This window comes from Pteropus medius, unplaced genomic scaffold, assembly GCF_902729225.1.
Source record: "Pteropus medius unplaced genomic scaffold, Ma_sr-lr_union100, whole genome shotgun sequence".
In the NCBI taxonomy this organism is placed as follows: Eukaryota; Metazoa; Chordata; class Mammalia; order Chiroptera; family Pteropodidae; genus Pteropus; species Pteropus medius.
The window spans coordinates 764,721-791,338 of record NW_024343578.1 but is presented as its reverse complement, the minus strand read 5'-3'; the positions used below and the strand labels follow the sequence as shown (position 1 = coordinate 791,338).

At 37.7% G+C, this 26,618-nt stretch overlaps 1 protein-coding gene across 18 annotated transcripts in view; it reads right to left on the bottom strand.

Annotated features, from left to right (window-relative positions):
- Nucleotides 1–26,618, bottom strand: part of ERC2 (ELKS/RAB6-interacting/CAST family member 2) — a 907,956-nt gene that overhangs the window by 421,904 nt on the left and 459,434 nt on the right. For all 18 annotated transcript variants that reach the window (XM_039867403.1, XM_039867394.1, XM_039867401.1 and 15 more), the window contains exon 12: nt 176–311. In XM_039867403.1, the coding sequence (XP_039723337.1) occupies nt 176–311 (136 nt within the window). The remainder of the gene's footprint in view (nt 1–175; nt 312–26,618) is intronic.

Sequence of the window (26,618 nt, the reverse complement as noted above, 5' to 3'; positions counted from 1 at the left end):
TTTGAAAATGATGCTTCACACTAGGAAAGACCTACTTCCCTGGGAGTGTACTGTTAGTGCTGGACTCAGAGGAAGGCAAGCGACCATTTCTGAGAAGTTTCTCACAGTATGGGTACATTTCAGAGAACGTCAACCTCCAATTACTTAGGGATTAGGAGGAGAAGGCTAGGCTCACCTGCAAGTGCTGTGAGTTGTCAGCCATGCTATCTTCTCGCCTGCGGACTTCTTCCAATAACTGGGCATTCTTCTTCTTTTCCAACTGTTGATTGTGCTTGAGGTTGGCCACCTTCTTATTCTGATCTTTCATATGCCTAAGAAAAGTCAGCACAACTTCGTTAAATTCAACCACTAGAAGATCATGTTATGATAACAGAAGTGCTAAGTATAGAATATATTAATATGGGTCCCGGAAAAGTTGGGAGCTCAGAATATTCCTTCCATTCAAACACAAGCACCCACTAAATGCCAGGCAGCAGGATGGTGCTGGAGCTGCAGTGGTGAATGAAACTGGTACAGTCTTCACCCTCTGCGTGGAGCTTGGAGTCCAGTAGGGGAGACAAACAAGTACCAAGGAATCACAACTTTGGTTCCCTCATGTTGAAGGAAATAAATAGCATGCTGTGAGAGATTATGATGAGCACTGCATGTGTGGATAGGCAGTGGGGTGGAGGAGATGACTTTAGCCACTGTGGCCAGGGAAACCTCCGTAAGAAAGCAAAACTGTGGGTGAGACTCAAAGAACCAGCCAAGAAAACAACCAGTAAAGGATCTCCGTGGGTCAAGAGAACAGCGAATATAATTCCCAAGGCAGGAAAGAACCTGGCTACTTCTAGGAACTGGAAGGCTGCAGTGAGGTTACCCACAAGGCGAGGGGCAGGGTGGGAGGGGGTGTGGGATAGGAGATGGAACCACAAAAGTAGGCAGGACACAGAGTACACAGGGACCTGTGGTCTGTGATGGGACATTTATTTTCTTTTAAGTGGTTGCTGTTCTAATTATTATTATTATTCTTTTGGATCATGTTTATATTCTGAGATCATAATCCATTACTTTGATTTTAAAATAACAATTACAAGGTTCCAATCAAATACAATGTCATCACTTAGTTCAAACAGAATAATACTTTGGCTAATCATCATGTTAAATAAAGCCCCAGTACTCAGAATAAGAGTTCTTAATGAATCTATAGGATGTCGAAGTGTAAAACATAAAGTGATCAAATGAGTAAAAGGCTAAGGAAAAAGGACGGGTTAAAAAAAAAAAAAAGCAGAGGAAGGGGGAAGTTACAGGCTTATTGTGGACTATTTCTCTAGGAGTGTTTAGCAAAACATTCCACAGATTTAGACAACCATGTCCACGGCAGCTGTTATAAATCTAATCCAACATGTGAGGAGGCAGGAGGGCAGTACAGAGGACTCGGGAGCAGTGATTCCAAAAGCAGAGGGCCGTGGAGTAGAATCATTTGGGGTCCTTCCTAATCCCTTTGCCCCCTCTCCCCAGCATTGCTAAGTCAGCCACTGTTACTGAGCCCTGACTCCCAAAATAGGCATATTGAGAATCACTGCTTTTGTGGAAGTATAAACGAAATGACAACTAGGTGATAAACAGTAAATATATTAAAATGAAACAACTAATAATCAAATGGAAGCCATTCTCAACAAGAAACTCTTATTTCTAGTCCTCATTATATTATATACTCCTCTACTCCTCCTACACCAAGAAAAAGAAGTTCAAGAGAATTGTTTATTAGGCTGAAAAATCTTCTATTAGGGACCCTGCTAATAAAAATATTCTGAACATTTTGGCCCTATAAGTATTTATGGAACTAACTGAAGCAGTGATTCAAATATCCCTGGTGACATTTATTAAGAGAATATAAGATAAGACAGAATAACCATCTCCTTAGTATTTGGATTGGATAATTTTGGTCTGATATTTCTCTGCTTTTACCAGATAAAGTAACATACACATATGAAACTACGAATAAAGTCTATGTGCTAAATAATTTTAGAAAAGAATCTTTTGGTTACTGAAAAGAAGTTAACAATGACCTCTTGCTTCCTAATTGAACAAGAGAGTCATTTCAAAGTTTATACTACTCCAGGGCAAGCACGTTTTCCAGTTCCTTAGAATATAAGGGCAGTTCTTAGTAACAGGATGTGATGGAGAGGTATTACTAGTGAGATTGTTTAGTTAGAGGACATTTTTATAAAGACATATTTTTTATTACTTTTAAGAACACCCTTAAATACAACTAATTGATAAATGTTTTTCCCCCGAAGTACCAGTGATAAATAAAATATATTATTATTTCAAACATCATTTGCACAGTTAAAGAATTCCCACAAAGTTCTTGAAATAGACCTTACTTCCTGGGATACTGCAGTGTTTTTTCAATCCAAAAAGAAAAAAACAAACTACAGATCCATGCATCCTTTAAAGCATTCCTGAATTCAAAATGAGTAGTTAAGAAAAATGGGAAACCAAAGTTCAGACACCTTGAGGGAGGCCTATCTCCAGCATTCTCCAACCCTTCCTTCAAATGCTGCCTTACTTAAATACCAGCAATTGGAAAAGAAAAGTTGGGTTTTGAATGGCAGTGATTAGGATTTGGGCCAATAAGACTGATGCAGAGCAAGGTAATGATCATCTTGTCTTTGTACAAATTATATCCAAGATATAATTAAAAAGAAAAAAAAATCATGGGGGCAGGGGAGGCATAGTTTGAGTACCAGTGATATGGTCAGTTTTTAACATTCATCTTAAATTGACCCATCGCAGTAAGCAAGTCCAGTCATTTTTCAAATTCAGCCATCGTTAAGAAATTTGGATTAACTAAAAAATTCCAGCAGATACCAAGATCAGCAATGATTACCATATTGAGAATAAATGTCAGAGAGGAGAGAATCCTGCTATTTTCACTTGAATAGTCCACCAAAATAAAATTAGAAAGTATTATCTAATTTGCTGGTGAGAGCTCATCAGCTTTGAGGCCTCTGGAATTACATAGCCAGAAGTACAAACAGGTTCTTCATATGCTTCCCCAAGGGTATGTGTATATTTGCATATAAAAGAGAAAATTATAACTTCTCTTCCTTTAAATCTCAGCATAAACAAAATGTCATTTTAACCTATCTGCTCTCAAAAATTTTTAGATTGATAATATCCATTTTAAGTGAGGATGCAGGAATCCAGCTTTCTCATATGTGGTCAGGAGGAGTATAACTGACAAAAGCATTTTGGAAACCAATTTGGCAGTGTCCACCAAAGCGTATATATTTGTATAATCTATTTCTAGAACAGTAGCATACAAAAATGCTTGCACATTTGCACAAATATATACGTACAAAAATTTTCATTACAACACTGTAAAAGTGAAAATTTGAAACTGCCTAGTCATCCATCAGAAGGAAACTGGCTGAAGAAATCAAGTACATGCATACTAGGGAACCCTAAACTAGCTAAGAAGATTAAGGAAAAAACTGAAGTATGGATATGAGGAAACCTTCAAGACATATTGTTAATCAAAAAAGAAAGCAGGTAGCAGAATAATACATATAGTCTAATCTTATTTATCTTAAAATATTAAAGCCTGTTTGGATATATAAAACTTGGATATATACACGTTTGCATGGAAATGGAAACCCGACACCAGTCTGTAAATAATAGTTACCTCTGAAGAAGCAAATGGGATTGGGAAAGAAAGGGTATTTTTCACAGTGTTGAGGCATAAATACAAATAAGAAAACACACAGATATTAAGTGTACAAGTCAACGATTTTTGACAAATCAAAATACATAGCATTGCCATCACCTAGCTTTGTATCTCTTCCTCCTGCCCAGAAGTTATCACCATTCTAACTTTTATCTACATGGATTCTTTTTGACTGTTCTTGAACTTTATATACATAGAATCATATAGCACATGTTCTTTTGTGTCTGACTTCTTTAACTTAGCATAAGGTTTTGGAGATTTATCCATATTGTTCTATATAATAAGTTCCATCTTATTGCTGAGTAGCATTTCATTACATGAATATACTACAGTTCGATTAGCTATTCTCTTTTTAAGTGGATATTTGGGATGTTTCCAATTTTTGCTGTTAAGAATAAGGTTGCAATAAACATTCTTGCACTGTTTTTTTGTGGATATGTTTTCATATCTCTTGGATAAATAACTAGATATAGGTTTAACTGTCAGTATTAAATGGTGCAACCTCCCACCCACCTCCCATGGAAGACGACTTCCGGGTTATATGAATCTTCTAGGAGCAGCTGCAATGCAGGGGCAAATAGTATAAACTCTGGAGCCAGGCTAGCTGGGCTCCCATCAGAAGTCTACCACTTTCTAGCTATGTGACCATGGGCAGACTTCTTAGCCAAAGTGTGCTTCAGCTTCTTTACATATAAAATGGGAATCACTGTGTTTAACTCATAGAGTTATTATGAAGAGTGGATGAGTTAGCACAGGTAAAATGCTTAGAACAGACTCCAGCACGTTCCCTCTCTGTTTCACTTTAGCTTACAATATGAATGTAATCACGTATTGTGTGATATTGTGAACACATATTTAGTGTCTTGCTTCCCACACAGGAATAGCAGGTATTCCAAATACCTCAAACAATAGACTTCGGAATGCATTATTAAACCCTTTTTGTCATACATTTAGCTTCCACTCATACTTTTCTTAATAATAAGATGAGTTACATTCCTGGCAAGTTATCCTAATGGAAGCATTGCAGGAAGGTCATGACAAGCATAGGTAAGTGAGCTGGGATCCTAAAGCGACTGCACAAGGAGATGGGCCACACACACACAACGTAAGCTGACAATAAGCACTGCACGTAGGATTTCCAATAATAAAAGCTTTTACTTTTAACCACTGAGATGATCCAATTTTTTTAAAGCTTGTAAATACCATTCAGTATTCAGCATAGCTATAAATTTTACAAAGCTATCATAAATATTCTAAAGATATTTTTAAAGCACGTACAAATGTGCTAAATGTCATGAGCAGGATATTCCTTCCTGGAAGAGAAAGTATCTGGCCAGCTGTGGCTACCTGAAACCAGCAAAAGAGTAACAAGTAGGGCCAAAGTCTTAGGACTTAGCTCCAGAATAAGCCAGATTTCTTGGACTTCACATTTTGTGGTAGCCTCTCAAGAGTAGCCTGGCTGTTTGGCCACTAGCTTTGATGACTGCGTAAGTCCTTGCCAAAATCCTAGAGCAGGATGCTTACTTATCTCCTCATAATTTCCATCTTGGCTTTCCTCCTCAATGAATTCCTCCTCCCCTCCTTACCTATGGTCCATGCTCTTTTTACTCCCTGGAGATAATACTTTCCTATCTCTTATCTCTACTATTCCCACCTCCTCTGTGGTATTTGGGACTACACAAGAACTGAGAGACAAGGCCACCTTCAGTTAAACACACAATGACAACACACCTCAAAAAGACACCATTTATCATTTACCAGGCCAGCAGGACATCCCAGAACCTGCTAACATAGCTAAAGAAAGGTGTTAAACGGGAGGGAGTGTTCAGATTTGAAAACTTCAGAAATGGAGCTTCCAGGAGGTAAAGAGAGCCTCAGCCTTCCAACCTGTAGTATCAGGTTCTACCAGCAAAAGTTTCCTTGGGGGAGATAACTATCAGGTTATTCCTCATTCTGCTTGATGATGTGGTTGAATCATTTGAGATCAAGGGGGTCGAAAGGCAGGACAGTAAGATGCCCAAGACCACGGACTTTGTTGCTAAATTGGCTGTATTCTCATTGCAGAGGGATCCCTTACAAAGTGTGTGACCCTGGGCAAGTTATCTCACTGGGGAGTGAGGGGGCAGGGGTATGGCATTAAATGATTTAATAAACCCAAGGTTCTTAAAACAGTACCTGGCCCACAGTGACTGCTTTAAACATGTCAGTCTGATCCCTCTGCCCCAACCCTCTTCTAGAGTGCATATCAAGTCTCCCCTCTCACCTTCATTGACTTCCCCACCCAAGCTACGAAAACGTAGGGAGCAGGTTACACAGCAGAAGGTGGTCACAATTAATAAGAGAAAGGTTTGGTTTTCTTGTAGATATTACACTCTGGGGAAGGTTATAAAGGGCTGACTTCCTTCAAATGCCCTCCCTCATTCTGGTCCTGAGAACCTCCTCCTCCCAAATATTAATAGAGTGCCACCACAAATATGAATAGAACCCAATGACTGAAAGCCTACGTTAAAGAGAGTAAATGGTGGAGGAACATTAAGGAAGATCCCAGAGATAGAGAGCAGAGAGAACCAGGCCCTCTCTAATGCTGCTTTCCTCTACTCTGGATGCACTTGGTAGGCTTTGCATACACCCACGGGAAACTCAAAGGGAAAAGGCAAGGGCAAGGCCTGTTTTTCATCCTCCTCAGGACTCAATGGTCAATCACTGGCATCTAATAACAAGGTATTCTTCCTGGCAAGCAGACTGTACGGGTCCTCTGACTAACAGGCCTGGCCCCTTTTACTATTTACCAAATGAATTTCTTCTTGCTTGGCCTCCCATGTAGGTGTGGTGACTCAGACAACACAGGCTGCTCATGTAGATCTGAGAATGGTAGTCCTGGAATGATTGTTTTTCTCATTGTCAAGCAATAAATGCATTGTGATGGTCTACAGCTCTCTCACAATAGACTGGATTACATGTTCAGGCTTCCCAGTCCATATGGTCACAGTTGACAGCAGATTCCCCACAGAGCCCAAAGCAAAATTCCCCTGCCATTTCTACCCACCCAGCAAGTATCCTCTACTTCATCACATCATGGCTCCACATATCCCGTGGTGCTTCCATGCCCTGCTAAGGCTCAGAAATGTAGACAGGGAAACAGAGAATGGGCAGATCGCTTCTCTCCATCACCCCTGCTGCCACAAGTGCTCAATTCACCATCATTCCCTGCCTGGACCATGATGCTCTTCTCTCTTCACTGGTCTCCCTGCTCCCATTTTTGTTCCCATTTTAATTCATTCTCCAGTCAGCAGCAAGAGTGAGTGTTTTGAAACAAGTCAGATCATGCAGTTGTTGGCATATGATCCTCCAACGGTTTCCCATTTCCCAAAGAATAAAATCACATGCCTGCGGACCTCACCAGCCTCATCCTATGCCATTCTCACCTTTACGCCCAGACTCCAGAATTCAATCTCCTTTCAGTTCCTAGTGCACACCAGCTCCTTCCCATGTAGACATATGCTGTTCTCTTTGTCTGTGACACCCTCCCCTTTCCTCTCCACAGTCGCCACTCCTCCATGGCTGACTTTCATCTTTCAGGTCTCAGCTCAAATGTCACTTCTTCAGAGGGGTCTTTTCTGAGCACCAAATCTAAAAATGCCCCCTTCATCTCATGAAAATTTCTATGACATTACTAGATGCACTTCTCTCACTGTATGCACCATAATTTGTCATTACACATTTATTGGCATTTTAATTGATTATTGATTTCTACCATCAGAGAAGCATTAGTGCCAGAACAGAGCCCATCCTTGGGGTATTCACCAGAGTGCAGAAATGACTTAATCATCTCCTCTCTGGCTCAACCTACCATCACCTCAAAGTTAGGCAAGGATGCTAGCTCCAACTGGTTCATCTAATCCATTCTCCACAGGGCAGGAGAAAGAGTTTCTCTGTTGCTTAAAACTTCTCATTGGATCTCCACTACCTGTGGAAAAAGTCCACGCTTCTTTCCATGACTCATAACAGATCTAACTCCTGCCACTCCCAGTCTTATCTACTCTCCTGAGCCACATAGGCCTTCCATCTGACTCTCAACACACCAAGTCCCACCATCCTCAGGGCCTCTGCACAGCAGTTTCCTCTTCTAGAGAGCTCTTTACTTACACTTCCACCCCAGCCCTTTCATCACATTGACTCATATTTTTCCCTCTTATCTCAATATAAAGAAGATGTCCTCTGGGAAGTCTTCTTGGTCAATCTAGAGAGTTTGGTCCTCCTGTTATAAATTCCCAAATCATGTTGTGCTTACCTCATTAAAAACCCACCATGCTTCTGATCTTTTAATGTCTTCCTTGCTCTGCTATAGGCACCCTCTGTATAGTGATCGTACCTATCTTGTTCTCTTCTCTAAGAATCTAGCACAGTGCCTAGTCTGTTGTCACCAACAGATCCCTGCTGGATTGAATTTAATTATGAAACTTGCCACTGTTTAGTCAAAGAATTAAACAGCGCCCTTGTTTTTGTTAGATGTTTTATGTGAACTCATAAAAATATTTAGGAACTTGTATGCAGGGATTTATATGAATTAAGATTGTCCTCATATTTGTTTTCAAAAAGGCACTTTGTATATAGAAGAATCCAATCACATATAATGAATATCAGTTTATTGTCAATGAAATGGTAACTAGTCAAAGTAAACAGAAATATAATTAAAGTGTATGATGAATACAACTGGGTATTATTATGGTGCTAACACAAGAACAACCTAGAGTTCTCACTCCTTTAAAGGTCATTCTTGAAATTAAACTAAAAATCTAAAAGGCTTCATTCAAAAGAAATGACCTGGTATCTCTTTCCTAATTTAATTTATATTCAATATATTGTTTAAAAAAAATCTACATGATTCACAGCAGACTGATGGCTTGTTCTCATTTACACTGCTGAGAAAAGCTTTCTAAACTCTGAAAACAGGGATCAGCAAACTTTTTCTGTAAAGGGATAGACTGTATATATCTTAGGCTTTGGGGGCCATATGGCCTCTGTAAAAAGTACTCTACTTTGCATCAACTTTTTTATTATAGCATTAAAGCTGCCAGACAATATGTACACAAAGAGGCATGGCTGTGTTCCAATAAAACTTTATTTATAAGAACAGGTAGCAGGGCTGGATTTGGCCCATGGGCCAGAGTTAGCTGAACTTGGGTCTAGACATATTCTAACACTGCCATATAGTAATAATAATCATAGCAGCCAATGCTCACATCACATGACGTCCTCTGATATATTACAGTTAATAATCTATTAGCTCACTTAATCCTAACAACAACCCTATTAGGCAGGTCCTTTGATTATTTCTCTTACAGAAGAGGAAATCTGCCCAAAGTTACAGAGCAAGCGAGTGGCAGAGGTAGGCTCCAGAGGCCACCACCATCCCCTTAACCTCTGTGCTGTGCCAGCCAACTGTGGAGAATGTTGCAGAGTTCCTTCACACCACTGTCTCACTTTCTCTTCTCCCAAGCATCCCAGAAAGCTCTAGGAAGTAGAAACAAGTTCTCAGGGTACAATCCTTATTCTGTATTCTAGCCACTTTAAGGCACACCACTCCAAACCTCACAAGATGGCCTTAAGCAGCAACTTGGAAGAGCTTTGGAATAGAAAATGGGAGCTTAAAAACTTCAAACTTCGTGGTGGCAGCAACAATTACCTAAATGAAGACTCAGCTGTGCAGCAGAACAGAAAACCAACAAGGATGCCATGCACTTTCCCTATTAATTTCCATTCTCTGAACCCATTAACTTCAGTGTGACCACTTTTTGAACAAGTTTTTAGGTTTTATGGATGAATCTACCACCACAAGTAGAAATGTTTAATGTATTTCATATACTGAAACTTCAATGCATCATAATGAGTTTGGTTCTTCTTCCTATACAAACAGATTTAATCAAAGATAATGAGTTTGGAAATGATACAATAAGTGAAGATAAAACTAGAAGCTCAACATAAAAGGGAAAGTAAGAGATAAACAAAGGGTCAAGGACAATAACAGATAATAGGTAACAGATCATAGGACAAAACTTCGGGGACCACAAGGGCAAATCCAACACAGAGCCAAGACATAAGATTCAAGCTCCTGCCCTGTTCCCACTTCATATCTTCTCCTTGCACATCATCTACTTCTTTCCAAATCAAAAATTTTTTAAAAAAGTAATCTGAACACTTTAAAAAAAAAAATTCATATAATTGCCACAATTCCATGGAGTATTGTATTATTCTAAAAGCCTATGACTCCACTATTAGACATAGGCATATTAAGGCCAATTTGGTAGGGTGTCAGTTGTATTTACAGTTTGGAGTAATATAAAAACATATGGAAACTGTGAAAATTGACCCCTAGGGGGTTAATGTTAGAGGAAACCAACATTCCACAGTCTGGCCAGAGGTTGGGGGCTATTTGCCCAGACAATATACAGCCAAAGCAACCTCTGAGCACAGGGGCACTTCGTGTATGCAAGACATATTTTTATTGCATCCAATCTGGAATTGGACTGCAGCAGCCCAGACATAAAATAAAGCAGAAACATAAGAAGATAAAAATATTATATGCTGACCAATTTAGAGTACAGAAAAAATATGTCAGAGTTTATATTATTTTCTACCAGAAATCAATATTAAAATATTACTAAATTTTTGGATGTCATATTATGTGTCAGGCACTGCACTAAGCACTGTAAAAATATAATCACAGTTAAAGAAAACAATATCTTACATAGAAAGTATTTTTAGCCCCAGTGATTTGCCCAATGTCATATAGTTAAGAAGTAGGGGTCCAAAATTTGAACCATTGTTTCCATGATGCCAAAGTTCATGGTTTTATCTCTTATGCTATGTAAAAATAATAAAATATTATTGTACATTACAATGAGATCTTTGCCACAAAAGTGAATGAAGCATTCTAGCCATGCCTGGATACTTTTTTCTGAGAGTTATAATCTTTTTTCTCCAAGAGGGAGGCAAAGCACTAGCCACAATTAGTGGGTAATACTCATTTAGGATCTGGCCCATCTAAGCTGTGGCTTATCAGACCATCCCAAAGACAGAATAACACTGAATCGGTTTTCTCTTACTGCATAATAAATTACCACAAATTTAGCAGCCTAAAACAATACTCATTTATTATCTTGCAGTTTCTGTGAGTCAGAAGTTCAAGCACAGCTTAGCTGGTCCCTCTGTTCCTGGTCTTACCAGGCTGAAATCAAGATGTTAGAGGACTGCATTTCTCATCTGTAAGCTTAACGGGGTAAGAATGTGCTTCCAGGCTCATTCAGGTTGTTAGAATTCCTTTCTTTGCAGCTGTTTCAATGAGGTTCCCAGCTTTTTACTGACCATTGGCTGGAGTTGGAGGCTGCCCTCGGGTCCTAGAGGCTGCTCATAGTTCCTTGCTATATGGTCCTCTCGATGAGCAGTTCACAACATGACTGTTTGATTCTTCAAGGTCAGCAGGAGAATCTCTCTCTCTAATCTGCTAAAATGGAGTCTTATATAATGTAAAGTAATCATGACAGTGACATCCTGTTACCTTTGCCATGTTCTATTAGCTAGATGCAAGTCACAGGTCCTGTCCACACTCAAGTGGAGGGGATTATACAAGGGTGTGAAAACCGAGATGCAGAGTTCATGGGAGCCATGTTAGAATTCTGTCTACCATATATACTACCTAATAGAACTTCCTGCAATATGGAAATGTATATTATTTAATCTTAGTTAATTTAAATTTAAATAGTCACATGTGGTTAGTGGCTACCATATTGAACAGCACAGTTGTGGACCTTAACCAATATCCAAATTACATGTTATTTTTATAACTTTTAAACCTTTATTTTATTTTGTTCGTGTTAATCTTTCAAAATATTTCAGTCTTTTTATTGTCATTTTCAAACATTTCTTAGGGACTATTTACCTCAGTATCTACCTAACAGACTTCATTTTTTCATTTTCCAAACTTCTTCCAAACCATTTTTGCCAATGCAACCTAAGGCATCTGGAAGGCCTAACTTATGGCCAATGAGGGGTTATGGAAATTTATGCATCCTTACACTTTGCCAAGTATTTATCCCCATGACAACACACTGCAAAAATAAGTGCCTGTTCTTTCCACTCTTCTTCTCAAAATTCAAAACTCTTCTGCTAATCTAACATCAATGAGTAAAACAGAATCAGTGTAGGTGGTAGATAAAACAAAAATCAATGAAGGTTAACAAAATTGCAGTTATCAGCAAAGAGTACATAAAACACTTCCCCCAGTTATATGAGAAGACAGAATAAACCACTTCCCCCATGCAATTGCCTCAACACAAATAACCATTTCCAAAAATCTAGCACTGTAATACCACCTGTTTCTGTTCCACTTGATGATTTTCTTAACTCAGTTGTTTACTGTGTTCTGGCAGCACTAGCTCTGGGGGATGTTAATGACTGTTACCAAAAAAAAAACAAAAATAAAAACAAAACAAAATGAAAAGAAGGGTTAGGCTCACATAAGTCTTGAAAGCACAGGAAAAAAATGTGAATAGGTTTCTTATACTGCAGGAATTTTCAAAGCATTTACTATTGTAAAGTGCACTGTGAATCTCCCAAAAGGGATATGGTAAGATGCATTTATTGGACAAACCCTTTCCCCTGTCCCTAGAATCATCCCACTGAATTATTGCTCTAAGGTAGAAACTCTGAGGAATAATAGTGTTTGTTAATCAGAGTTTCTCAAACTTAAGTCATTAGGGTATCATGTCAATGATTTTGTTATACCAGGCACTACCTGTGCTACTTAATATTTTTCTTTAAATATTTTTACTTTATATACATTTTAGCCTTAAATTCTCTCTTAGCAAGAGTTAGTGAAATCATATGTTTGATTTGCAAGTTATAGATGATCTAATACAAAAAGGCATAGATAATAAAATACATAAATGTTTATCTGTACCACCTAAAGGCATCCTAATTTTTAAACATGTTATTAATAAAAACAAAGATTCCCAAGTACCACTAAAGCCAGGGATAGAAATGATAGAGACAGCATTTAAAAACAAGAGCTGAGTTTCCAGAACCTTCCATTTATGACTGAGGAAATTATTACTCCGAGTAGTTCAGTGACTCGCACATAGTCACTTGGCTGGTATGTCTAAGACCTTCAGCGTGGCTGGGAATTACAGTTATCTGTGGTTGCCATTGAGCTGGTCTAATTCAAGTTACTTAAAACGTTTACTTTTATTCCATTTACTTTCATTCTGTACTAGAGTAAGTTACCTTCTCAGGTACTTTGTTTTTCCCAAGGAGGTGGAGACTGTTTGACCTTTACTTTCCCCTTGAGAAATTTCAGCCCTGACCAACCAGGGGATTCTGCTTCACAGCAGAACAAATGCCTTTCTTTTGCTTTTCAAAAGCAGCACCAATGGGCCATTCGGCTGAATCTGGAGGACCCTGAATCAGCTCTAGTAGCTTCAGGCTAAACACAGGTGGGACAGAGTTTAAATGCTATGACTTGGAGCCTGATTGCATGGGTTCAAATCTCAGATAAACCATTTTTTCACTGAAGGAACTGGGACAGGTGAATTAATTTTTTGTATAATAGTTTCCTGATCTGTAAAACAGGATTTGAACAGTAAAATAATACTACTCAGAGGAAGTTGAGATGATGCATGAAAAGTGCCTGGCATATAGTAGGGGATCTATAAATGCCACCTTACAATAATTTTAATGATAAGAAAATGAAAAACAATAATAGTGGCTTCTGCCCCATGCATCCAGGCTGGCTTATTACTGTGGGGGACAGAAATCCACCTTTACTAAGTGACACCTGTGCACTAGACAAAGCTGTTGGTAAAAAGGCTCCCATCCCCTCAACCTCAATCCCCAGGACTGAGAAAGCATCATGAAGATAGCACCTATCTAAAGTCTTGGGCTATCTCAGCTCCACAGTTAAAAGCTTAGACCTCAAGAGGCAGTGTAACAGGGTAATTCAGTGCTTCTGTAGGTTGCATCTTGGTCTCACATCTGACTCTGCCCTTACTGGTTGTGCAGCCTCAAGTCTGGGGTCTGATCTAAGGTGTTTTAAAAGGAACAAAGACATAACTTTGTGGCATTTCCTATCCTCTTGAGTTTGTGGAGCAGGATTTAGCTTTGCTATATAAGTTATGACAACTCTCAGTCACTTACCAGCCATAAGATATATTTGGGGCAGCTCTTACTCCAATCTATCCTTTCTGTGAATCAATGCACTTCTGTTCTGTCAATTGCTCCTACAGAAAGGTCATCTACTTGATAATGGTTACTCAAACCAAAACAATCACAGAATACCAAGAGCCAATACCTAGAGCTCTTTCTGCTTTAGGAAGATTCTAAAAAACACAATGACCTCTCAGACTTCCTCCAGAGCCTACCTGCAGATTTCTGATCCCAGGAAGACCCAACTTCTCTCTCATGCTTCCCTCTTTCTGACCTAGTCTACTTCCTCAAGGACAAATCCTCCTCCCCACTAGAGTCATGATAGGATCTTTACTTGGAGAAATGTAGGAAAATCCTGACTATCTACAGTTTTTCATGCCCTTTCTAGTTTCTACCTGGATGCCAATGCTTCTGGAGCTCCCAGGGACAGAGTGGTCCAACTTTAAGGAATGTTGTCTCATCTAAATTCCACAGAGAAGCCATGAAAATGCAGGTTCATATGCATGCATGCTATAGGAGGTAGCATTTTATCAGCATCTCTCTAGACTAGGCAATGCATATGTTAAATCCTCAGGACCGCTTCACGATGTAGGTGTTGTTATCTCCATTACAGACTAGAAAAATGAGGATGAGCAGGTAAGTGACTTGCTTATAGGGCTCTTCCAGTTAGAAGGAGGCAGAACTGGGTTCCATCCCAATCTGTTAGACTCCAAAACTCATGTTGTTTATCTAACCCATCATTGATATTCTTAGATTTATCTCACTTCCAAATTTCTTATCAGAGTTAATTAGGATAATCTTTCCACTAAAAAACAAAACAAACCAAAACAAAAAAAAACCCACACCATTAGTTAGCTGTAAGGTTGTTTTTCTAAAACTATGTCACCATCACTCCCCATCAGCAGTTCCAAGCATCTTCTCTTATTCTCACCACAGAAAACTCAGCAGATACTCTTGTTTCTTACATCAGGAGATACACACACACACGAATACACACACATATATACATATTAGTTCACATACACAAACTACTTATATTTATTTCACACAAACATAAATATACATGTATATATTCATCTCTCTCTTGCTCTCGCTCTCGCTCTCGCTCTCTCTCTCTCTCTCTCTCTCTCTCACACACACACACACACACCCCTAAGCAGTGCCTGTAAGGGCCATCCCTCCTTTAGGCAAAGGTTCTATCCATTGTATAAAACAAACGCCACAGGGGACTAAAACTTACGTGAAACTCTGTGAAGACAGATGGACAGACAAGAGAAGCCTGCTCTTATATCCCTCATACAATATCCAAGGCAACCATTTACCCAGTAACTGGCTGATGTCTGAGAAAAAACTGAAGTCTTATAAAATTCCTACAGGATAATGACGAATGACTCTATTAAATATAGCTGTAGCGTAACTTAGCAATAAGAAATAATTTAAGTCACATTGTACAGACAGATCTTTCTACACCATTAGGTAATATGTGATTAAATATTTTTTTTACTTCTATGAGGAAAACACCACCATTACTAATTATATAACTAAGAAAATATTTAAGATTCGAGATAAAGCAGAAAAAAAGGAATTCTTTTGCAAAAAGTGGGTGTTTTGCTCTGTGATTCTTATTACTCTTAAGCCCATTTGCCGGTATAAGCCCTAAATTCTTCCTTGTTGTACCTTATAAAATCAGAATTCTTCTTCATGCAAAGAAAAGATCAGAAACAAGAAAGATTTTCCCCTTTCCCAGTGGAAGAAACTTAAAACCCCTATATATTTAACATATACAAAGTCCAGCTATGAGGAAAGAAACATCCTACTAAAAAATGTGTCAAATTAATACTAAAATTTTGAACTCAAGTCCTATGTTGTTTGTATTTTTAATTAATTGATTTTCTCTCCATTTGATCTTTCTCTTTTTTAAAAAAATATTACGTTTAATATGGATCTTCTAGAAAACCAGGCTATTTGTTTACATCCCGAATGTAGATGTGAAATAACGAGGAACTGTGGCTTCCCTGGCTGTTGGCATTTAATTTCTACATTGTTGTTTGGTGGAAATTGATTAAAGGAAAAATCCTGGCAACACCTGAATACATGATGGTTAAAAAAATCAGCAGTTTCTCATTGACTGAATTGTTGGGAAGGGAATATTTTATGATACAGATTTACAAATTTCTATGAACTGGAAACATTTCCTGGGCAATTAATCAAGGGGAACTTTTATGTAAAAACACATCTCGATTGAGCTATTCACAAATGATCCCACAAGCTGCAATGACTAATTATAAGTCTCAGAGCAGGGCAGTTTGCTGAAATGCTTTTCTTCAGCCCATTAAAAATACCATGACAACATACAAATTCAGCAAGAAGAATAAACTACAGGAAGTTACAATTATAGAAAGGAATTATTCAAAGTATGTGACCTTTGCACAAAAAGGATGCACGTTTATTTGATACTACAGACTCTCCTCTTTTTCCCCTTTGATGGGCCTGTGTAATTCTCACTAACATTAATGAGAGATATGTGCTAAAAATGAATAGCTGCTAACTCCGGCCATCTGTACATTCCCGGTACAAATAAAATTGAATGTCATCACTACCCTATTGGATTTCTCGGTAATGCTCTTTGCTGATAAGAACTTTGAAAAAAAATACCAATAGCTTTTTTTCTTTTTCTTACTTATACAAAGCATGCCCATTCCTCCTGCTACATAAAGGAGTCTATTCTACTCTGAATCCAGGCAGCCACTGAGAGGTGGGGTGAGATAAATCCCTGCTTATCAAGATAACTGTTTCCCCACTCGGTATAAATGGAGACAAAGTATACCCAGACTCGAATGATTAAAATGGCCAAATTCTTAGCAGGTTAACTCATTACTTTTCATCTTTCTCTTGCCAGCCCTGAAAGCTAAGTAGCTGTCTTAACAGCCTGCAGCAATCATTTCCAAACAACTCTTTTGCCCTACAGCTATACTAAAATGGAGTTAATTCATTTTTCCTTTATAAATTACTAGCTGTCAAGAATTTGAGAAGGTCCCAGGCTTTAATGGAGACCTCTGGAAAGAGAGACCATGTGCTGGAGAACCCAAGGAGGTATGCTGGGGAGCCAGAAAAGCTGGAAGATTGGAAAGCCACTGGTTAGGGTTTGAAAAATATATATATAAATATATATATATATATATATATATATAGAGAGAGAGAGAGACTCATGTGACTATTTCCAACCACAGCTAAGTGTCTCCTCAGTTAAAACTGGAAACATACAGCATCACAGGGCCATGAAGTTATAACTTCACTTCCGAGCACAATCTAGTTGATCTTAGAAAGCCAAACCTTTTCAATGGCCCCTTTATCTACCCTTCTTGGGGAGTGTGTGTTCTCACTTCTAAAAACCCAAGGGTCTAATGATCAGGTGGATCTCTTCTTCCTCTCAAGCTGCATAGAAGGCTGTGTTGCTTGGGATCCTCTCTTAGACTGGATCATTAGATCTAGTTTTATATGACATATGATGACAGAATTGCTAAGAATATTTATTAGCTTGGCTAACAAGTAAAGGTAATCACAGCTCTCTGGGGAGGCTTTTTAAATTTCATTTTATGGCACTATAAAATGAGGCCATACCCTGAGCATTTAAATGGCAAATTATTTGGTTGGAAGTGACTCAAATTTTGAAGTTCAGTCATATCAATAGACAAAAGCTAGCTAAGCAAATATTCAAGGTAAAGTCCATTTCGAAGGTAGCCAAGACATCATCAAACGAGAGTTAGCATGTATTTAATATAACTGTCCGTGTGAGTTTGTAGGAGTATGTTTGCGGTCATGATTACATTTGAAAAAGTTCTTAATATTTGGTAAACTGTTCCTAATCCCACCTCATGGCAGCCTCAAAAAAAGCAGTGCCAATGTAAAACTGTCAACTGGTAATTTGTTTTTAAGCAACATATTTAATTATAAATATGATAGTACAAACGCACTTATTTTCTCTGAGAGCATAAAGCTATCACCTTTCCAACTTATTGTTAAAATGTCAACTACTGTGTATTGAACAGGATTTTAAAAAATAGAATATAACAAATACAAGTGTAAAATTACTAGTACACAAGAGAATATAAGAAATCATATACCTAATAAGGGTCTAGTATCCAGAATATATAAATAATTCTTATAACTCAACAATAAAAAAATTTAAAAATGGAAAAGGCTCTAAACAGAAATTTCTCCAAAGGACATATACAGATGGCCAACAATCACATGAAAAGATATTAAACATCACTAGTCATTAAGAAATGCAAATCAAAAGCACAGAGATACTACTTCATACTATTAGGATGGCTATTCTTCTAACAAAGATTTATGAAGCACTAATCATATGCCAGTTACAGAAAACACAAAAATGAAGAGAAAACTGTCTTTATCATTAGATAGTTCAAAGTTCAGTAGAAGGAAGAAGCACGTAGCTGAAAAATCACAAAATGCTTTTTATAACAATATTAATTAAGATCTGCCTGAACATAAGGTGAAATTACTGTCCTTTGAGAGGAATCAGAGGGTGACATGTGAATTAAAACTTCAAGGATAGGTAGGAGTTTTGCACGAAAAGAGGAGGAAGGGGGCATAATATATGGGAAGAGTATGCTTAATGCAGAGGGATGGAAAGGTCTAGCAAGTGTAGGGAATGAGAAAAAATTGGTGACACAAACATTGGGTGGAAAATGAAGAAGTTTAAGTAAGGGCTTTGTGTATGTACAGGGCTTTAAGGTAAGACTTGAAAGGATCTTGGGGCCAGAATGTGAAGAACATCATAAGCCATGCATAGAGTTTGATATTTTGCCCAAAGGATGAGGAGGAGGCAAGAAGGGCTTTTGGACACAGGTTGCTGCCTCACTGATTTTATCTTGAGTGGAGGATGAGGGCAGACTGTGACTCTCTGGAGGCTACTGCAATAGACCAAACGAACCATGGTGACAATAGCAACTAGAATGGGGAAATAAAATGAGAAAAATAAAAATTGGTGGATTAAACACAGTGAAGCTAAGGGCCACTTGGAGGTTTCTATCTTAGAAACCCAAGTGGATGTTTACCAGTTCCAAGACTAAATGCTAAGTACACATAGTGGAAGGATGAGTAAAGGAAAGGATGATGAACCCAATTTAAATTGTACTGGAAATACAAGGTAGATAATTTTCCTAAACACAATCTTTTCCCCACTTGCCTTCAGAATTAAAAATAATAATAATTGTTTTTATTATGACATGTAGGAAAGCATGCACATGTGCTTGTGTCCATGTGTCCCTTTCTCATGAGATAACCTGCATGGGTTCAAATTCAGATTGACCTTCAGAAGGTTACCCACTAAGCCACAGTTTATTTATCTGCCCATTGCAAATTAATACTACCTTCCTTGCAGAGTTGTTGTGAGGATTAGAGAAAATATTGCATATTTTTTCAGTGTTTTGTATAGAACCTGGACCACAGAAAGTGCTTAGTGAATGGCAGCAAAGTTTTCAAAGAAAGGCACTCAGAATTGCCTTTCCTCAAAATTATGTTAATAAAGGGTCTTTTGAAAGGTCCTATGTGCTTTTAAACTTTACAAAACTTAGTTGATTGTATGATTTTAAAAAAAAAAACCTACAAATAACACTTAAAATGTGGAGAAGTTGAGGAAAGCTATGTTATTCACTCTACCCCAAAAGTCTTATTTTTACAGGACTGGACAAAAGTAAAAAATATGTGAGAGATGAGAAGGTAAACCAAACTGACAAACAACAAATAGAAAAGAAATCCCATCCTCCCCAGCAGCTGTTAGAACTGAGAAGCCAACACAGATCTTTTCTATCAGGCATACAAATGAAGTCATTAAAGAAGCTTAAAAGTTTAAAGTTTAAAAGTTTAAAAAAAAAAAAAACAGCTCTGTAGGAGGAAGACCTTGCATTTTGATGGCATGATATCTACCCTTTGACCTAACATAATGATGAGAAAGAAATGATTCCACAGTATGATTACTGCCTGGACAAGGGCACAAGTACATAGGTTTGAATTCTCAGCCTTTGTTATGTGCTGCCAACCCTCCCACTTGTCTCAGACAAGATCAAGGGAGATGCAGATACTATGCTGAAGAGAAGACCATCTCTCTATCAGAGAGCTGTTTGGGGCTGTATTTTTTTTTCTTGTTTTTTTTTTTTTTTTTAAGGAAAATCATTATATACCACAACAAAGACCTTCATTTCTTTTCAACTTTTATGCTGCTAGCATTCTCTGATCACAATGTGTGGGGCCATGAAGAACTGTCCCAAGAATGATTCCTGGAAGAAGTAGAAAAACTCTCCTAGAAATACATCTTTTCTCTTGGCTGCTTCCCCAGAATTCCCCATTGGGAACTGTGTCAAGCAGGCGGGAGGATGGATGGCCTGAGGTCTTCCCCCATCTCTGCCACTGATGTTTCTTGAAGCATGTCCAGAGCTGATGACTGAGCCTACAAAGCCACTGCTGCCTCCACGGAGGCCCACTCACCAGGCCCACTCACACTCTCTTTGAAAAGAGGAATTCCATATTCCTATTCAAGAGAGGGCGAAGACTCACACTAGCAGTTCAAAAACAGCTGCTGTAACTGCCAACACAAATAGCTTCTCAACTTCCGTTATAAGAGGTTTTTCACCAACACTTGGAATCCTCTGTATTATAGAAATAGCTTTCCATCCCCAAAGAAGCACACTAAAGAGTGGTCCCTATGGTACCAGGAGTTCTTGGACAATGCCGATCTGTCCTAGAACAAAAATTCTTGCTATGGAATAGGATACAGTGGTTGGTTCTGGGTTCTGGAATTGAAACAGCTTGGTTTGAATCCTGTCCATTAATTCATAGTTATGTAATAGTGGGCAAGTTACTTACCTTCTCTGAGCCTTGCTGTCCTCATCTCACAAATGGGACTAATAATAGCAACTACCTCTTGGAGTTACTATAAAGGAAATCTGAGATAAACCTTGAAGAATGTTATAGCACCATGGCTAGCACCAAATAAGTACTCAACTAAGTCTTTTCTTATGTCTGCTGCTATAACAACAATAGTAACAACTACAAAGTGCTTGAGCAAGCTATCTGCCACCACACCTCTATTTTCTTCCTGCTATTATAGTAGCTAGGTTTTTTTTGTTTACTTTTTTTTTCCTGTTTTGCTGACTCTTCTTAAAGCATGGTTTTAGTTTCCAGAAAAAAACTAAAGGATATGTATACAGGCTGCTGATTTTTGTGCTTTGTCTGCTTGTTTTATTAATTATTCTTGCATCTCTTAAATCTGTTTCCTCCTCTTCAGCTCTAGTGCCACTACCTTATTTAAGCACCATTCCTTCTAGCTTGGGCTACTGCCTACTCCTCCAGCACAGAAATGGTATAGAGTTAATCCTTCTAAAGGATATTTCTTACTATGCTCTTCCTAGGCTCAAAAAAATTCAAAACCTTTAGCTAAGCACTCAAAACTTTCCCTATCTTGGAAAACCCTTATTGCTCATTCTTCTCCTTACTCCACAGCTTGAACTAGAGAACTCCACCTTCTCTTCTGAGCATGCCTTTTACCTTCTCAACTCTGTTGCCTTTGCTCATATTTCCCATCTAGTTCTACATTTGATAAAATCTTTTCTAGAGGAAATACCAAAGAATTCATGGAAACTGCCCCAACCCCTAACTCCTCTGAATGTCCATGACATTCATATAGAGTTTGTCACACTTTGCCATGGCTGATGCCTCTGTGTCCAGTTCCAGATTTCCATTCCAATCTGCCTACTAGACAGGGCTACCTAGCTATCCCAAAACATCTAACACACAGCCTAAAGAAAAATTCTCCATTCTTAGCTCTTGCCATATTTTACACACAGCTTCCTATATCTTGCAACAGTTAGACAGGGATCTCAATTACTGAACCCAGGGAAAGCTTAGAAATTAGGCTTGCAAGAAGAAAAAAAAACTATATTTCTGCTGGGTCTCACAAAGAAAGGTATGGGAAAGTCATCCAGGGTAACAAGATGACTCTAGACACAGGGTTGTTTCATTGTCCTATATAGCAAGAGCTGACTAATCTTCCACCACTTCTGCCCTACTGACTTGGGTCCCCTCTATGTGAGCCTCAATGGCTCACATTCCATTCTGCATGTTTTTTCCATAACTTGTAGCTACTTGTAATTTCTACCTCCTCATAACTTCAGTTCTTTAGAACTCATGTCATTAATTCATTTTATAAATATTAAGTGTCTACTATTTTACAGGACTGGGTCCTTTCCAGATGTAAGTCCCACTCTAGACTGAAAGACAGACATTGAACAAGACTTAAGATGGTGCTTCATGTTCTAGTGGAAAGTGAAATGAATTTATAAGAGACAAACCTAACCTGGGCTAGGCTAGCTCTGATGAAAGGGAAATGAAGGAAGTGACATTTAAACTTCATTTGACCTGGAAAAAAATAAAGTTATATCAATACTTCATACCTTACAATAAGATAAATTCCAGATGGTTCAAAGACTAAATGCAAAAAACTGAACCATAAAAATACCAAAAGAAATTACAGGACAATTGTTCTTATACTGTCCTAGTCTGGAAGAGGTTTTTAACTATGACACAAAATTCAGAAGACATAAAAGACTGAATATGTTTGACTATATAAAAATAATTTTTAAAAATTTCTGTGTAACAAAAATCACAATTAGTAAAATAAAAAAAAGACAAATTGGCAGGTGAGAGCAATTCAAACTCAAATAAAAGACAAATAGTAATTTTCCTAATATATAAAAAGTTTCTATAAATTAAAGAGACCAACGAAATATAGCTAAATATATACATACTTAAAGATGCCTATCTTCATTGTAATAAGACAAAAGCAAATTAAAACTACACTTAAACACCATTATTCCTTATTGACAAAGATAAAGAAGCTTGAAAGCCACACTGCATTGACAGAGTTAATAGGCAAAGAAGTACTCTTACATACTGCTGATAAGACTATAAATGGCTTAGTCTCTGTGGAAGGCAATTAGCAAAATCTAGCAACATTAGAAATTTTTTGTCCTAGCAATTCCATATTTAGGAATTCATCCTACAGATAGATTCATATACATGTGGAATTAAGTCTATTCAAAGTTATTAACTATAGCAAGAAAAGACTTGAAACAACCTAAAAGTCCTTCAGGGAACTTTTACTCTATGCAGGGGACTGCCTACTGTAAAATGCAATAGTATACAGAAGTAAAAAGGAATGGAAAGCTTTTATGTATGGAGATGGAAGAATCTCAAAGGTTTCTTTAATAAAAAAGAAAATCAAGATGCAGAACAGTGTGTATTACATTATATCACTTGCATAAATATCATACTATAAATTCTACTGAGTTGCTTCAGCACGTAGTACAAAGCAGACACACAATTATTATTTGGCGAAAGTAAATAAATTAATGAATAAAATAAATAAATTGATGAAGAAACACACTTGGGTATTTGACCTATCCTCTAAACTCAATATTGGGATCTTTTATGCATGAATACAAAAGGGCTGTGGCTGACTTATGGGTATCTAGTTCCAGAAAAAATCTAAATTATATCTTTACATAAGACAAACACATATTAAATAAATTAGTTTACAAATAAATATGTTTGTGTGTATATTTATCTTTTCAGTAAACATAAGATGAATTTTCTAGGTTCACTTATTCATATCCCTCAAGAAAAAAACATTCATTCAGAAGGATAATGTTGTTTTCACCCTTTCCCTCAAAATCTCTTCATGGCTTAAAGGAAAAAAGTCTAAAGTCTTTATTCTAGCAACTGACTTTCCTACAATTGGAAACCAAAGAAGACTGCCTTAACAGGATCACTCCTATTTGTCTTTTGTATGAACTCATTACTTTTCTCAACTGTTAATCTTGGCACGAAAACCTTCATCACAAACATAACCATCACCACTTAATGAACATCTTCTGTGTGTCAGACTGTATGCTCCATGCTCAACATGCAACCTGATCACAAGCTCACGAGGGATGAACTATAACACAATTGCCTCCGTTTTACAAACACAGGGATAGATTTAAAGACATGTGGACACATGTCTAACATGCCACATCAATGATGCTGTTTCTTAAGATGGAGTTCATTTAATATTCTATGTGTAATGTTCTGACAGCTGACAGCAGTTTCAATAACCTGGATTACAAGTGAAATACTAATATAAAGTAATAATAGGTCTAGGATAGATGACACATGTGAAATCTAAGTGCAGTGCTTCTTTATCTGCTCAGGAATCCCTAAAAAGCCCCTGCTTTGCATATTTAGGTGGCAGAAGAGCACCCACACTCACCAAAGTGATAGGACACCTATGTGCCAATAGCCCAATGAGTGTTTCTCACCAAGGCCCACTCATCACAGGTTATCAGAAGATTCCCGGCTATTCATTATTATAACCAACTCATTCTCTCCACGGTAATTATCTGTGAGCAACATATCATGCTGTCCTTGGAACCATCAAACTGACATATGATTAAATAACAGAGGGCTCTGAAGTTAAATTTAAAACCACTCTCTTACACTTCAACTCACACATCACATCAAGATCTGTCCAGTCATGGGAATATTCCAGTTGATCAACACCAAAGGTCAGTGAGAGACTATCCTGTTACTTCACATTCCTATCTGAGAAAGGTGGTGGTTATGTACTCAAAAGTTTTTAAAGATATTTTTTTAGTACCTGAAGTAAAATTCTGCAAAGCAATTCTCTGTATGAAATTCTGCCCCCACTCCAAGGATGTTCACCACCCTGTCTTCACAATTACGAGAAATAGTATATTTCTTCAACACACTGAGAATCACACATTTTCCAACTTTAATTGAAAAAGTTATTGTAAAGCATAAGTTATTGTACACTCTGTATATAACAATAAGAATAGTGCTTATATTAACAATGTTAGCAATTAGAAAAAAAAACTGGAAGAGAAGGTCAATGGGCAAGCTAGAGTTAAGACATAGGTCTCACTGCTCTTGGACTGAGAAGGGTGCAAGAGGGGTTCTTCAAGGGGAATTTGTTTCCATTCCCCAACCTACTCCACAGTTTCTAGGATTAAAGTTTTTCTACAAAAATAATTCTACACAACTCACTTTATTTTTGCAGGAGCTGTAAATTAGGTAAAACAACATTTTTCCATTCCCAGTAGACTAGTTGCACCCAAAGCAAAATCAGCCACGTTCTGACTTTTTATTCTATTTTTTACCCATATAGTAATCATTGAATTGAGTAAAATAAAAAAGAGTGGCAAATATTAAAATCATCAGAATTCCTTACAAAGAAAATCTCTAAAGCCTTTGTTAAATATATCAACAATGTGGTATTTTCTTCAGAGAAACACACACAGTACTCACTCATTTTTAAATAGGTCCCCAAAATGTAGGCTTCGCAAAATGATGACATTATGCAGTGTGAAAATTCCACACACCTTTACCCAATACAGAAGAAAGTCCCAGTCACTAGCTGGATAGGTTTTCCTACAACCTGAGCTGGTATTGTGGATAATGAAGTGATAGAATTCACATTTCATAAGAAAAGCCATATAAAGGAAATAAGATATTATTTTTCTAGAAAGTGATTTATAATAATACGGAGAAACTATTTTTTTAAAATTCCTTCCCCTTCTCAACATTTACAGAAAAGGCTAACATATCTTGAGAGATTTACTATTTGCTGATATTCATCCATATGGTAGTACCAACCAAAACCCAGGAGTAAAGGAGAGATAGAAGGGAGGAAAATGGTTTAGAAAAACTACAAATGAATGATTAATTCTACCAACTTGACATCTTTTATTCTAGAACCAGGACTTATTAGGCCTACCTGAAACTCTCTCTCATTTTGTTGTTATTCTTATATTGCTGTCATTGTTTTAAGAGATTTGCAAGTTGAGAATGGTTTTTATTCATCTTCAAGAAACCTCAGAAACTTACTATACTCCAAAACATTCAGCTACAATGCAAATTGTGTTCTTTCCATCTTCATAATCATTCTAGAGGGTACAGATAGAGCGCCAGAGCAGCAGCTCAAGTAAAAGCTAAAAAAGTAAAAATAATACAGAGCATAAAGCCCTAGTTCTACAAATTGGAGCTGCCTCAGCAAAACATTAGCCATGGCAAGTTCCACCAAGGCCAGGTCGGAAAGGTGCAAGAACCAATCCCTGGCTACACCTCAAAGGTTCAAAACCATTTCTAAATATAGAACCCACTTTATGTTTGCAGAAGCTGTAAATCAGGGAAAACAACTTTTTTCCATCCCCAATAAAATATTTGCACCCAAAGCAAAATCAACTGATTTCTGGCTTTTTACCAGTTCTGCTTGGGCATAAAATTTTCTGACACTTCACCAGAAATGTCAGCATTAGTATAAGGCAGCTTTAGAGAGGGAAATGATTGTCTGACCTGTGGATAACCCCTTCAACCCCAACAGGAAGAGAAGTTTTAAAAAACACCTGAAACCCAGTTTTTCCAGTTATTAGTACAAATGGATGAACTATTTTTCTTAGTGGCCAAATCCTTCCTTATAGGAAATGTTGGTCTTTGAATTCAATGAGGGGAGCGGTTATGTCTATTTTACTACTATATCCCCAACACCCAACACTTACCCTTGCATGGAGAAGGGATTTCAATGAATAGCCAAGAAAGGAGGGGAGAAGAAAGAGAGAAGGAAGGA